Source organism: Barbatula barbatula (genome assembly GCF_947034865.1).
Source record: "Barbatula barbatula genome assembly, chromosome: 23".
Classification (NCBI taxonomy): domain Eukaryota; kingdom Metazoa; phylum Chordata; class Actinopteri; order Cypriniformes; family Nemacheilidae; genus Barbatula; species Barbatula barbatula.
The window spans coordinates 9,853,316-9,869,172 of record NC_136786.1 but is presented as its reverse complement, the minus strand read 5'-3'; the positions used below and the strand labels follow the sequence as shown (position 1 = coordinate 9,869,172).

Here is a 15,857-nt window from a genome sequence, read left to right as displayed (position 1 = left end):
GAAAGCCAGGGCTCACGGTAGGCAGCAAACGCCTCTAAAAGTCAAAGGTGCCATTCTATATAAGGCTTAGCATGGTACACTCACCCACAATGCATTGCGGCTCTATACGCGCTACATTTGTCACTTTCAGTTCAAAATGGATTTTTAAACAAAACACGTTAAGCTACATGAAAACAAATGGTAGTGTAACACGACTTTTGATTCACAATGAAATGAATACACGTTTTATACACAGACATGTTGTGACGGATGTTTCTAGAATTTAGTTTTCCTTTAGGATTTTCTTTGCCTAAACTTTGTTTAGTGTGTAAAAATGGCCGGTGACTTGCGCATTTACAGTAAATCAGACCGCTTTTCTAACACTCTAAAGCCTAAAGTCATTCATGTTAAAGAATCACTTGAATTCACTTTGATTCATTCGCCCATGATTATGAGCCCACAATGCCATCTCATCTCGCGTCTCTTCTGCGATCGCCGCTGGTGTCCGCAGACAGCCGCCGTACTTTCAGACCAAACCACCAACGACGGGGGAGACCGGCATCGGCTGCGAAATATTCCTCCTAATAAACTCGCCCACAACAAACCCCACTCTCGCAGATTACCCATGTTTCCTAAAACGCGTTATTTATCCATCGCGTGTCTTTAAAACGTTTTACTTGCGATACTCATTTATAAAAATGTCGCGCTCCACCCCTCCAGCTGATCCAGTGGTGCGGTCCGCGAGAGGCAATGGCAGAGGTGTAGAAGGAGAGAGAGTGGAATCAAGCGTTCCTGACAGCTTCATTTTAATCCCACGCCTGTGACACAGTGACCCGAAGATACCCCAACCAACACCCGAGACACCCGACCCTCCCGACCCCCCTGGACGCCCGGGACCCGCAGTTTGAGCAGGGCTTTCTCAAAATCAGGTGTGTATGTGTGGGCTCGATCAGCGCTGGTGTTAGCACAGACGTTAGCTCACGTTCCTGCTCCTGATACACGTTATCTGTCATAAACAATCGTATAAACACCCGTTTAATACTTTGTGTACAAGACCACGCAGCTGTTATTCGGTCACGTGTCCTGCTGATATCCCGTCAACCCCTGTTCGCATTAAATCATATCATGGATTTGTACAACTAACGTTAGGCCTCTGTGCAGTTTGATATTTGTATTTGTGATGTGGGTTTATTGATGGCGTATAATGGGCTGGCAGGACTAAGGGGCCTTGTTTTGAAAGAGTTTATGGAGATTTCTATGAAGCTTGAGATGTATTTATGCTTAAGTGTGTGTCATGACAGGTATGTGGGATGTTGACAGTAAGACTACGCGCCTCTCTGTAGATTCAATTATTGATCTGAACCTTGTTATGAGAAATTCTTAGTTGTGATTGGTTGGTTAGTCTTAATACTTTTTAATGGAGAAGATCAGACGTGTCTCACACATGTCAACTGACTTCATTCTCTGATACACAAGACCTGTCAATTGAAATGACTTCATTGTGACTGTCAGTAACTACATGATGAGTCTTTTGTTGCTACTTACATTTATTCATTTGGCAGATGCTTTTTTCCAAAGCGAGTAACATGTACTGGTAGTGATGTCTTACATGTGTAGTATAGATAATACAATTCAGAGACAGCAAGGGACGTGTCGACGGTATTGCGTGAAAACATTTTAATGCTTCAGAAGTGCTTAAAAGATTTTAATCGAAATTTTAAAATGTGTATTTTATGTTAATACAGATATTTGAGGTGTAACCAGTCACGTCATGATTAGATTATGAAATAAAGTAGGAAAGGGAATTGTGTACACAAACGCACACAGTTATTTACTGTTATTTACATTTAGTCATTTAGCAGACGCTTTTATCCAAAGCGACTTACAAACAGTTCGGGGAGCAATAAGCGATAGGTCATAAAAGAGCAATAATACAACAGGTGCTAATAGAAAGTTACTAGTTATAATAACAAATAGCCTAAAGAATTCTCTAAAACTCTAATATGTTTTAATGTCTAGAAACAGTTCCTTGCGAGTGATTTTACCATCATGAATGACTGGAAACGTAATCCCCAAGGAACACATATTTTGTAAATTGTACGTTGAATGCACTTCAAAGCACTTTGAATAAAATCACCTGCCATTTTCTGAAAAAGCAATGGAAGTTATGCCAATTTTTTTGATTATTTGGATAAGTTGGTTAAAGAACAGTGTGTGGGACCCTAAATCGAATGTTACCTGTTCTTTCCTTTGTCTTTTCCCAGTTAAAGCCGAAGCCACACCATGTCATTAAAACCACGGGTGGTGGATTTCGATGAGACATGGAACAAGCTCCTTACGACAATCAGGGCCGTTGTCATGCTCGATTACGTGGAGAGGGCGACATGGAATGACCGCTTCTCGTATCCTCTTGCTCTCATCAAGAGACGTCATCTGTCCGGGTTTAGATGATACCAAGCACAGAAACAGTTCATTCCGCCTTGCTTTTTCCAAGTTTTGTAACTTAAAATCAGAGTTTCTTCCTTGTGTCATGCACTGTCTTCATTTATAAGTGTCTCCTCAATTTCTCAAAAAAAGTATTTATAATATTTCAAGCATATAGAATAAAAGCTTTTTTGATTTTGGCCAGAAAGAAGGTACTCGGAACACAATGGCAACCCCATAGCAACTCATGAGAGCACCGTAGCAACCGTATAGCCGTGCCCTGGGAACCACCCACAACGCTCTAGAATAGTGATAAAAACTTTTTTGAACAATCATACACTGCTCACGTATTTTTTTTTTTTAAATGTCAACATTTTAAGTTTCTTCTTTTTAAGTTTTCTTCTTTTAAATTTGTGAATCTCCTTAACACCGTCTCCAGTGACATATATGCACTTTGTGTTGCATACCCTGAACCTCTGGGTGAAAGATTGTACACTGAGACAAAGGTGTTTCTGGAAAATCATGTCCGACAGCTGTACAAGGTAAGCACAGGAGATGTTCATTGCTCAGGCCAGTGTTTCTGATGGTAGATGACACGCTCATGCATATTGTGTTGTGTGTCTCTCAGAGAGTGCTGGAGTCAGAGGAAAAGGTTTTGGTGATGTATCACAGATACTGGGAAGAATACAGCAAAGGTGCTGAATACATGGATTGCTTATACAGGTACGTCCAGCTGCACCGTAAACAGGCATTTGTGTGACATTTAAAGTGTGCAATTTTGTAAACCCTGTGGTTCTGTGGTGCTTGTGCCTATCAAGGCCTGTTAACCTCTGGCTAAACCAATAAGATATGTTTTAAATGGAACTTTTAAAACAGTAATATGAAGCAGTTTTTTTAGTCAAATTAAGTCATAACAACTAGTCCCAAAGTGTAATATTAAACGGTTGCTCTAGAGTAGATTGAAATAGTAAGACATGATTGTGCAAGAGGTAAGGATGTTAAAGGGAATATGGAGCACATTTTTAAGGACTTTGTTGTGATGTCATCAGCTTTGTTCAATTTCATTTTTAAGTCATTTGAATGCTTATCGTAAAGCTTGAGTTTAATGTGCTCTCCATTGAGAGCTCAAGCTATTGTTTCTCCGGCATGCGACGCCAAGGTCCGTTTCTGCTTGTCTTCATCATGCTGGACTGACGCCTCCACTGTCCCATTGATCTCTGTCAGCTGCGAAAACAAGCAGCTATGGAATTGACGTCACCCGCCGGCCTGTGCATCCATATACACACACATTCATCTAAAAACAACAACGCTTGATTTGTTAGATTTTTATTGATGTTTTTGGGGTGTTTATCGCAGGTACCTTAACACACAGTTTATAAAGAAGAACAAGCTGACTGAAGCAGATTTGCAGTACGGTTATGGAGGGGTGGATATGAATGAGCCTTTAATGGAGATTGGAGAGGTATGCAGAGTTCATTTTAAAGAATAGTGGTGTGTTTGATGTTTTGTGATTTTGCCGTGTACGTTGTATTCCGTGTGCTTTTTTCTAACATAGACATTTATAAACAATGTTATGTTTTTGTGTTGTGCTCTCAGCTTGCACTTGACATGTGGCGGAAGATAATGATCGAGCCGCTTCAGCCGAAGCTGATTGGAATGCTGTTAAAGGAGATCAAAAAGTAGGTGACACGGCTTGTTTAGTATGATTTTACAAATCTATCAGCCTGTGACTGCTGTCAGTTAAAAAAGATAATTTTCACTTGTTTCTCTGTTTGTAAAAATGCAAGATGAATAAAGATGGTTAAAAGTTTTACACCTCAGAAAACATTACACATGTTAGCATGTCTGGTCTGTCTGGAAGTCCAGCACATGGAAAATTTATCTTTTTATTAATTTCAGCATTTACTTTTTATCTTACATTTTTTAATCCAACATTTATCTATTACATTAGTTAATGCACCATGATCTAACATGAACCTATTTTATTGAAGTTAAATAACATTAAAGGGACTGTTCACTCGAAAGTATTCAACGTCAGTGGGGGATGAGATCTGTTTGGTTACTGACATTCTTCCAAATACCTCCTTTGTGTTCATCAGAACAAAGAAATGTATTTGCAACAATCTGAGGGTGAGGTTAACTATCAAAAGTGTATAAATGCTGAAAACTAGATTACGCATTGATGGTTCATGTTAGTTAATGTATTTACTAATGTTAACTAAAACAACCTTTTGTTACACCAACTTTTACATTTTGCAGAAAGGAAAACAACATTTTATCAGAGAAAATGGGTTTTATTCAAATATACAAAAAAGCACAGTAAAACAAAAAGCTGAAAATGTCAGAGGACCACCGGTTTAATAAAAGTTCAACTGCGGTTAAAAATAAGAGACCATTCCAAATGTCCTGTGTCTGTTGTAAATCAAACCTCGGGAGTTACAAAGTCATCCAACATCAATGTGAAAGACTGATAGCATGACAAGACACATCAAGGATGATAAACATCAATGTTATCACATAGAAAAATATTTTACAAGTAGAAATATTACTGTTACCGTTGAATATGAACTTGTTTGAGGTCTTAAAAGAATACAGAGCATCTTTTCTGTTATTTTGAAATGTTTCTCCAGTTAAAATGTTCTGCAAATAAATGCATTTAAAATAAAAATTGGGGAGAAATATTGTTAGTAGTTCACAAAAATGATGATTTTACCTAAACACATACATATAATGATAAATAGTAAATTACGAAAAACTGACAATAATTTTGAAATGCTTTCCAAGGATAAATTTGTTTCCGCAGCTGTTTTAACATTAAGATCTGGTGGGACACACCCAATACATTATAGCCACAATATAATCTTTACAGTTGTTTTCGGACGACTGTGTCGTGTCTGTGATTTGCCATTCTACAGAATTCGTGCAAACGGCTGTTCCACATAAAAAATACACATTTAAAAAGCATTCAAGTATTCAAAATCTTAGTTGTTTATTAAGATCCTTCTATCATTGAAACCCACAATCATATTTATAATATCAGTAAGCTGTAATATATTGTATATATAAAATTAGAATATATTGGGTACCGGTACTTTCAATTGGGAGATGGGTGTCCCAAACCCAAACCTTGAAATTTCAACTTATGAAAATGATATTAGATTTTCTTTGTATTTTAGTTTTTAAAAATATATTTTTGATGTTTTTAAAAAGTGAAGTTTAGAGCGTTATTCCATAAAATGTAGTTTTTATGTTTGTACATCTGTTTAGAACTGTACTTGCTAACCGTGTGCTGATTAGCATCTTTGAGCTATCTTAAAATAATAAACAAAACTACCGAAACGTCGATAGTGACTAAAAGGAACACTTGATCCTTTATTTGGGGAAATAAACAAAACTCTGAACAGTTATGCAAATCATTAGTATTTTAGAAGGTTTTAGTAGTGATATAGTATGTGAGCTGTAGGTTTTCTATTAGATATTTACTGTCAGATGTGTGTTTGCTAGATGTGCTGGCTGCGTATGTGCAACATAGTTAGATATTTGTATTAATATAAGATGTTTAAAGTCTGATTCAGCTGTGAAAACTTATAAATTGTGATCAGTACCAAAACATTACCATCGCTCCTGAGAATGTGTGTATCACGAACGAAACATGGGATGTTTTGTCAAAAATAAAGTATATGAAATTATAAACTAATGAATCACTAACTTTGAAGCTGTAACAGCAAAATATATAGAAATGTGTATGTTTGCTGAAACTCTGCTGAATGGCCGACATACATCTGCTGCTTTTTCAGTTTTTATGTTTTATCCATAGCGACCGATGTGGAGAGGACCCGAATCAGAAAGTAATCCATGGGGTTATCAACTCCTTTGTTCATGTTGAACAGTACAAGAAAAAGTTTCCTCTAAAGGTGAGCGACAGATCCGATGACAATGATGTGTTTAATAATTATTCAAACAATCATTTAAGGTTTAGCTTCATAGATTTCTTTGCACATTTTATCTTCATTGCAGAGAATATAGTAAGATATAATCAAATTGGAGTTTGTTTATCTTGAATGTCATAGTTGAGACCACACACATTTCTTTCATTCCAGTTTTATCAGGAAATCTTTGAGGGGCCGTTTTTGACCAAAACCGGCGACTATTACAAACAGGAAGCTTCAAATCTACTGCAGGAGTCCAACTGCTCTCAATATATGGAGAAGGTAAGATGACAGCACCGTATATCCTGGACTCGGTTATGATGTTTTACTTATTGGAAAAGGTTTTAGTGATGTTCTGGTCATATAAAGACAACAATTAAATTGACTTTACTACCTATTGAAGATGCACTGTTTTTGTGGCCGCAGGTTTTAGGTCGGTTGAAGGACGAGGAGGTGAGATGTCGGAAGTACCTTCACCCCAGCTCTTACGCCAAAGTCATTCATGAATGTCAGCAGAGGATGGTGGCCGATCACCTGCAGTTTCTGCATGGAGAGTGTCAAAATATCATCAGACAAGAGAAAAGAGACGGTCAGACATTTTACAGCTCTATGTGTGAACTTCCAGTTTTGTTTTGCATGTGTTTGTTTAGTATTTCTTTCGGTGTCTTAATGTTTATTATATTGATATGTAGAGTGTATGCTGGCAACATTATTTGTGAATAAGGTAAATTGGTTAATGTTGTGGTGTCGAAACCCAAGGAACTAAACAAACTGGTAAAATGTATGGTTTAAAGACCCCCTGAGGTGAAAATCAAGTTTTCAATGGTGTTTATAAACTTGTGTGGTGTTTTCAATCACATCAACTTGTTTAACCCCCTGTGGATCAGCAGTTTGAGGCATAAATATGGAAAGATGGCACACAGAATGGATTAAAAAAATTAAAGGTCTGCACAGATAAATAATTTATAATAATCACTGCGACACCGTGTTTCCCACCACTGCGACACCGTGTTTCCCACCACTGCGACACCGCGTTTTGATTTCATGGTCACTTTAAGGGATAACATTATTAAACACAGGGGGACTTTAAAGGTACCGCAAGCCACTTGGGATAAAAGCATCTGCCAAATGCATATATGTAAAGATTAAACACAAATTGTAATAAATGTCACCTACAGTTAACAGAATGTTAAAGCTATTTTCTTGTTATTTAGTCTTTGGTGTGTTTGCTTTTAGACATGGCGAATATGTACACGTTGCTGCGGGCCGTGTCCAGTGGCTTACCTCACATGATACAGGAGCTTCAGGTTCACATCCACGATGAGGGACTCCGAGCCACCAGTAACCTTTCTCAGGAAAATGTAAGTGCCGGTAACCGTATAATAAAGTAACCATATCATAAATCTTAAAATGTTATATTTCATTGATGTTATTTCTTTTTCCTGCAGATGCCAACCCTGTTTGTGGAGTCTGTGTTAGAGGTTCACAGTAAATTCGTTCAGTTGATTAACACAGTGTTAAATGGGGACCAACACTTCATGAGTGCTCTTGATAAGGTACACTTCTATTTCAACTCTGTTTCTAGAGGATTTACAAGTTCTTTTTACTTAAAGGGATTGTTCACCCAAAAAGGAAAAGTCATCATTTACTCGCCCTGTTTGGTTTTCTTCCTTCTGCAGAACACAAAAGAAGATATTTTAAAGAATGTTGGAAACCGAACCACGCGGTTCCCATTGACTCGCATTGGCTTTGTGTCTATACAATAGAAGTGAATGGGTACCGCCATGGTTCAAAAATATCTTCTTTTGTGTTCTACAGAAGGAAGAAAGTCATTCAGGTTTGTACATTAATATCAGAAAGTAATTGCGTGGTTTTGAATTATTACCACATTCAAATAAATTACCGGGGAATTGTCATGGACCTTTGGGGAATACCATGGAATTACCACATTACTCTACATGTCTGGAAGAATCCAGAGCTGCCTCTGAATCAAGCTTTGATGTTTTTTAATGCTACATTTGACAGCATCATTTTTGACATTTATTGCAGTTTTAAGCAGCTACAGTGTAGTGAAGGTGTGTCTGCAGTAAATGTGTTTAGACCTGTCTTCTCATACTCTCTTACCTAACAACCCAAGAGAAACATAATGCCTCCGTTTGTGTACTGTACTGCATTTGGTGTAGTGTTGACTTTTTGACCGCTCTTTTAGTACATACTGATCAGTAAGCAGGTGAATGGTGTGGTGTGAATACATTTCTTAACATACTACAGTGGCCATGTTTGATTTTGAAAGCTCTTTTGTGCCAGAAACTCTGTAGGTGCAATATGGCATCTGGGTATTTTTAGCCAGCTGCGTATTTGGATATGCTACTCGGTTGCCATCTCATTTCTTGTAATATATAGGAAGGTATGCATATTCAGGCACAGACATACTGTTCTTCATACTCTACAGATTTTCAAACCAAAGTTTCTATGGACTTATGTTTGAGAAATGGCATGCTCACACTCTTAAATGTTTAATGTTATTTTACACGAGAAAGGTACATTTTAAAGCTGTTTAAATTGTGTAAATTGTTCTATGTAAATACTTAGAATTCAACCAAAATATTAAGTGTTTATTAAAATTATAATTTGTTAATGAAATACTTTTTTTTTCATTAAATAAGCTAAGCTTTTAGATAAATTAACTGTTGGATCTTAATATGTTAAATATGTCCAACTGAAATAAATGATTTATTATTGTTTATTTTTGTGATATTCACCAAGCCACATTAATTATTTTGGCATAGGAAATTCAATCTTTAATCCCTTCTCCCTGTTGTCCAGTGGGAGGCATCTGTGAGTCAGGGTGCCTTGGCCTTGGGTTCATACAGGTATGTGTGTTTTATGCATGCTGACGATTTATTTGTTCATTTCTGTTCCAGGCATTGACTTCAGTAGTGAACTACAGAGAGCCAAAATCCATCTGCAAAGCTCCTGAACTGGTGTGTATTCACTGTTTTTCTACTGCCACCTCAAAACAACACAATTTCTTTAGGGAAACACACTTTTAAAATGTTTAGAAAAAATGATAAAACCTAATAAAATACAGACAAAAATGTTCTCGCCATGGCCATAGCTCAAAACAAGCTACCTCAAAATGATGAAATGCACCCATATAACATGACGTTCATATGTTTCTCACACTGTGACACAGCTGGCCAAGTACTGTGACAATCTGCTGAAGAAATCTGCAAAGGGAATGACTGAGAATGAAGTGGAGGACAAACTGACCAGCTTCATCACAGTCTTCAAGTACATTGACGACAAAGACGTGTTTCAGAAGGTGAGGACCATTTAAAGATTATCTTTGCACTTTTTGTTGCTGTTATGCACATTTACAGTGGAAAATTACAGACCGTAAAGGAGCAGATGACAAGGGATGTTGCAAGTTCAATTCAAACTTGTGTAATCCGGATAAGCGCCAAGGTTTTACACGTTGGTGTTGATTATGGGTTTTAATCCATGAGCAATATCTTGGCTGTTTGGTGCAGTGGTCCTTTGCTGAATCCGATCAAATGCAGATTGTTTTGTGCAAATCTGTCACTTGGGAAAAATGAGCTGAATTAGAATGACGTCAACATGGTTACTTAGAAGACCTTCATCGTCGAAACTGATTTTTGTTGCCTCCCCTTATTTAGAAAGACCAACTGCATCCAGCTAGCAGTAGCAAACCATAGTTTGTGGCTGAGATCCAAACTACAAGCCGCTGGCTTTTGACTTCCTGTAGTCAAGTACATCAACTATATTTGCCAAAATGTTTCAATCCATGTCACAGGCTCTTTAATTGGATTTGTATCATTAAGGTTGCATGTATGCTGTGGTTAGGTTACATAGAAAAGCGCTGACTAAATTCTTTTTTTCCTCTCAGTTTTACGCCAGAATGCTCGCAAAGCGATTAATACACGGACTTTCGTTATCCATGGATTCAGAAGAGGCCATGATCAACAAGCTGAAGGTAAAACAGGTTACGCACACACAGACGTGACTCATCCCACATAATCTGGTGATCTCTCGCTCTGGGCGCCACGGCTTTATCATTATGTGTAACCACACACAACACTGATGATGGGTTTGGTGTGATGAAAGCTCTTCATTCTCTCTTTTCTGTCTTAATATCTTCTGTCCTGTGGCTCGCAGCAAGCGTGTGGCTATGAGTTCACAAGCAAACTGCACAGAATGTACACCGATATGAGCGTCAGCACGGACCTCAATAACAAATTCAACAACTTTATTAAAACCCAGGAGACCGTAGTGGACCTGGGCATCAGCTTTCAGATTTACGTATTACAGGTGAGGGACGATATTGTGTATTGAAGGGGATTTTCTATGTATTTCTGTGTATATGTTATGCAGTACTTTCATGCGGCTGTATGTGTTTCAGGCGGGTGCATGGCCACTCACACACGTTCCCTCATCCACATTCGCCATACCACAGGAGCTAGAGAAAAGCGTTCAAATGGTGAGCCGCCATGGCAACATGCCTCATAATCTGATGTCACGATTAGAGATCTTAAGTGCGCTTCATGTCCTGAGATCTGAACATGTCAAATCCTCTTTCATTTGGTTTTAACGTAGATGACTGACTGATGTTTTCTTTCTGCAGTTCGAGTTGTTTTATAACCAGCACTTCAGTGGAAGAAAGTTGACGTGGCTGCACTATCTCTGTACAGGTAACGTCACGCATCAGACCGAGAAAAGTCAGATAACGTATTACACACTTTCAAAACTGACATCATGACATTAAAACTCAGTCTGTACCAACTCGATATCATATTATGTACGTACAGGGATGCCGGCATACTTTAAGTTGTAACCAGATTTATTTTGACTTCCTGCTTGCTGCGTTTCTAATTTTGAAGCGTTGAGTGTAGGATCTGGTGGGCGTGAGATGTTGGCTGGTGTGGTGAAAGTCAGATTAGCCGAACCTGGCATTCCTACACAAGCACGGAAAATCCTTAACACGGTTCAGCAGTAAGACTCGGATTATCACGCTCAAGTGTGACAAAATACCCACAGCGGCACAAGCAAAGTGCAGTCACACACGCTTACTGATGTGCAGCGGCTTCCAAAAGTATTTCAGCACTTGAAAATGAGTGAAATTTTATTGGATAAGACACTAGTTGGCGCCTACGAACAAAGGCTTTGTACAAATAACTACACACTTCATAAACAGCAATGGCATTATAGGGAATATAAAAAGTCAAGGTGTCCTAGCATCGGCATCATTACATCAAAGGTCAATTATGTAATTTATTTGGAGGATCTATTGACAGAAATGCTATATGATATACATAACTATGTGTTCAGAGGTGTATAAAGACCTTACTTAAGGAATCGTTGTGTTTTTATCACCTTAGAATGAGCTATTTCTATCTACATACACCTTATGGAAAGTTGAATATGCCATGTTGTTTCTACAGTAGCCCTAAATGGACAAACTGCTATACAGAGCGAAAACGTGACCACATCTTAGTCCTGTGTCGAGGCGCCATGCATAAACAACATATTGTTAAATACTGTTTTTCATATACTGTCCACTTGTTATTTGTAGAACATATTACCTTTCTAAACTCACAGAGAGTGTCTTGTGTCTCAGGTGAGGTGAAGATGAACTATCTGTCAAAGCCGTACGTGGCTGTGGTGACCACCTATCAGATGGCAGTGCTGCTGGCGTTCAACAACAGCGAGACTGTGAGCTACAAGGAACTGCAGGACAGCACGCAGATGAATGAGAAAGAGCTACAGAAGACCATTAAGTCTCTACTGGACGTCAAGATGATCAGCCACGACTCACAGAAAGTAAGACGGGAGAATAGAAGACATTTCCGTATCATGATGATGATAAATACAGAATACAGACTCCATTTTTCACGATTCCATGTAAATACACTCACGTTGTCTCTTTACACCTCCAGGAGGAAATCGAGGCTGAATCCACATTTTCCCTAATTATGAGTTTCACCAGTAAAAGAACGAAGTTTAAGATCACAACGTCAATGCAGAAGGACACACCGCAGGTACTGAGATAACACCAGAGATGTTAAACTCTTGTTTGGTGTTTCAATGCATACATTCTGCGATGTCTTGTGTTTGACAGGAACTGGAACAGACGAGAAGCGCCGTAGATGAAGACCGGAAAATGTATTTACAGGCTGCTATAGTGAGGATTATGAAAGCCAGGAAAGTCTTGAGACACAACGCTCTTATACAGGAGGTGAGATGACATTAAACTGCCCGTGAACACTTGAGCATGATGATTTTATTCCTCAGTGTATGCTTTTGGCACAAATATGAGGGAAAGAGAGCTTTTAAAGTGTCAGTATGCATGCACGGGGGACGACAGAAAGCCAAAAACCTACCCAGTCTGACATGTGGGGAATGGGAGATATTGTCATAAAGTGTTGTCAGAACATGCCTTGGAACAGAGTCGGGGAAAACACAGTCCTTAATTTAAGGTTACACAGGGTAATGAACATAATAGAAAGATTGATAAAGAGAGCAGAGACATGGTATATCAGACCCAAATCCCATTCTCAAGTTAGAAATAATGACAGAGATAAAAACTCCCTCAATTTATGCAATATTTCCCTTGAATTCCATCTTTTAAACATTCTGTGTTTTCAACTTAATGTATTATTTTGTGCTGACCAAAGGGAATTTAGCTTTTGAGATTTCATTCAGTGGGATGGTGAAAACTAGTGATGGACCAATATATTGACATGGCCAGAATGATCTGCCGTAGTTTTGAATTTTTAAAGTAGGACAACAAAATTACTATAGGAAATAAAAGTCAATGGGGGCTTGTTTTAAAGTGAACTACTCCTTTAAGTATTGGATTATAGATTATTAATCTTTATGCTAAGCAGTTTGGCTGCGATATAGATCCCTTTGCAAGATATAAACACTGGTCCAGATACACTTCATTTTATCTCTAAAAATATTTTTATATATACTGTATAATTCAATCTTAAGGATATTGGTTGAAGATTTTGATTTGGTTTGATTGTTTATGTTTTCCAAAGTGGTCTATAATGCATAAGGGCTTGGTTCTGAGATTTGTGTAAAGAATAATAATGTGTTAATAATAATAATCATCTAAATTCCTGTATTTTTTATTCTAAGCTACATGCTGTTGACTAAGCACATACTGCACAATAATTGTTAACAGCTGGTTATTTATCAATAACATATCATTATTTTCAATTTACCGTAACTACATTTGTGTTATACCAGCCTCATATTGACCAATGTTTTGGGCATTCAAAATAACCCATATCAGTCAACCACTAGAAACATCAAAAATGTATTGAACTGTTCATTATTAATGAAAAAAGAAATGGTACAATATTCTATCACGACTGGTACCGCTTTATTGCCTCTAGTTACAAAAACAATCATACATGCAAATACATCGTCTGCCGTTATCAAGCGAAGTGATTTAGGTAACAGATTTCTTTAGGTCAGATCCAACAGCACCTTAGACAAGCACCTCTTCATTCAGAATAGAGCTCATGGCAGTGTGTTACTTTATGGTCTGTTTATATAATATCTATATTACACTTGATCCTGTCATTCAGCACCCAAATCTTGTTTGCTCCCTTGTAGTTTGAACCTTGTGTGATTTGCACTGATAGATTATTTTTATGTTGCTTTTTCCACGTAGACAGTAATCTGTTCTTGTTAAGCTTCGAAAAGCACAATTCAGTTGTTTCGAACGAATCGCGAATTGAATATATCATTTCGTAAAATAAGGCTTCTTGGAAGTCAACGGTCAACCTCCACATTCACTGCTTGCAAGGACATATTAGACGTTTTGTGTTTAACTAAAAAAAAGTTGCAAACTTTGATCAGGTATTTCTCAATGGTTAGCACAATATTAATAGCAACGTTACAATATGAAAAGCACCGAGATGCAGTCAGTGCAGTTTTTACGTTATAAAATAGCCCAAAATGCCGATATCTTGATGCTGTCAACAGAAATAATATTAGTGCAATATACTGTTCTATATTTATATTTTTCGTGTATGTGTTTTCCTCCAGGTTATTAACCAATCCAAAGCCAGATTCAACCCGAGTATCAGCATGATCAAGAAGTGCATTGAGGTTCTTATCGACAAGCAGTACATTGAGCGAAGCCAGAGCTCTGCGGACGAGTACAGCTATGTCGCATAGAAACATATTAATTTAATTGAAAGAAAATAAAAAAGCGCTTCAAAGCGTGAACGGTAAACATGTCTTTTATTTTCGGCTTCGGCTCCGGCACTCAAGCATTGGATCGAATCAGGACTCAATGGCTCCATCTTCTTTTGGAAAAGAGCCTGGGGTAGCTGGGCGATCATCAATATGACACTGTCTCTCTTTTATCCCCCCATCCCTTCCCTCTTCTGATTTTAAGCTGTTTACATCACCAGTGCCACGCCCAGCGCGTCAACGGAAAAGAAAAATTGCCTGTAGCTTCAGCGTAAAAGGATAATACATTTTTAGACGTAAACGTAAGCGACAACGGAAAGCGAGTGCATCACGTAGAGCAAATGTTTAAGAAACGTCCTAAAATCAACCACGCTTTCTTTTTCTCACGTTGCAGTTGTTGTGTGTATTCTTTTTTAATGTATCAAAGTGAAAAAAATATTGTAATAAAACCGGTATACTGAATTGCATTTACTTTCAAAATATAAATACAACTATGAGGTGACAAACATGATTCTGCTGCTTGTCAAATAAACAAATAAAACACACTTTTTTGTAAATGTTTTCAGAAGTACTTAATCCTCATTAATTAGATAATACTATCATTAAAGATCATTGTTTTTTTTTCCATTGACTGATATGACCAAAATATGTTACATTTTAAGTTACAAAATACATTTCCAAAGGAACATTTTTTAAAGAAAAAACGGATAACACATCTAATATGACATATGTTGCTTGTGAAATAAAATATATATTTTTAAATACATGAAAACAAACACATTGACTTTTAAATGCTTTCAAAGGTTTAATATGTTTAAATAGAAACTGTACAAATACTGTGTCTTTTAGTTAAAGAAAAAACCCTGATGTATCCTTAAGGTTTATTTGCTGATGACATTGACAGTAGAAGAAACTAGAAGCTTTCAGAAGAAAGCTATTGCACATCATCTCATCCAGCAGTAGACCTGGCTGAGGATTGGCTTCTAATGAGACCCATATGGAGATTCCTGACCAAAACAACATGTCTACAGTATGCCTGTCATCAGCAATGCATTTTCTGTTGAATACATCGACTTACCTTAAGCCAAAGTGTTGCAGAATTGCAGATGTCAGGTCTTTGGATGCATCAGAGAGTAATGAATCTTCATTGCTTCAAGTGGAGTGAAGTCATCGGATAAAAAGCCTCACCCTTTGCCACAAGGGGGCATTATAATGGAAAATATAAGAATAAAAAAGATGATTATAAACGGATAATTCTATTAAATCTACTCGAAAATCAGAAAATGTGACTGT

At 37.6% G+C, this 15,857-nt stretch overlaps 1 protein-coding gene across 1 annotated transcript; it reads left to right on the top strand.

Moving 5' to 3' along the window:
- Positions 1-456: 456 nt before the first annotated feature.
- cul2 (cullin 2) lies at positions 457-15,332 on the top strand. The gene is made up of 21 exons (XM_079447654.1): positions 457-908; positions 2,244-2,381; positions 2,843-2,945; positions 3,032-3,126; positions 3,760-3,865; positions 4,000-4,082; positions 6,221-6,317; positions 6,504-6,614; positions 6,759-6,921; positions 7,569-7,693; positions 7,781-7,888; positions 9,257-9,316; positions 9,529-9,657; positions 10,243-10,329; positions 10,512-10,664; positions 10,756-10,833; positions 10,978-11,044; positions 11,971-12,173; positions 12,290-12,391; positions 12,472-12,588; positions 14,415-15,332. Exons 2-21 carry the CDS (start codon positions 2,263-2,265, stop codon positions 14,544-14,546), a joined length of 2,238 nt encoding a protein of 745 aa, XP_079303780.1. The 5' UTR covers positions 457-908; positions 2,244-2,262; the 3' UTR covers positions 14,547-15,332.
- Positions 15,333-15,857: the final 525 nt, after the last annotated feature.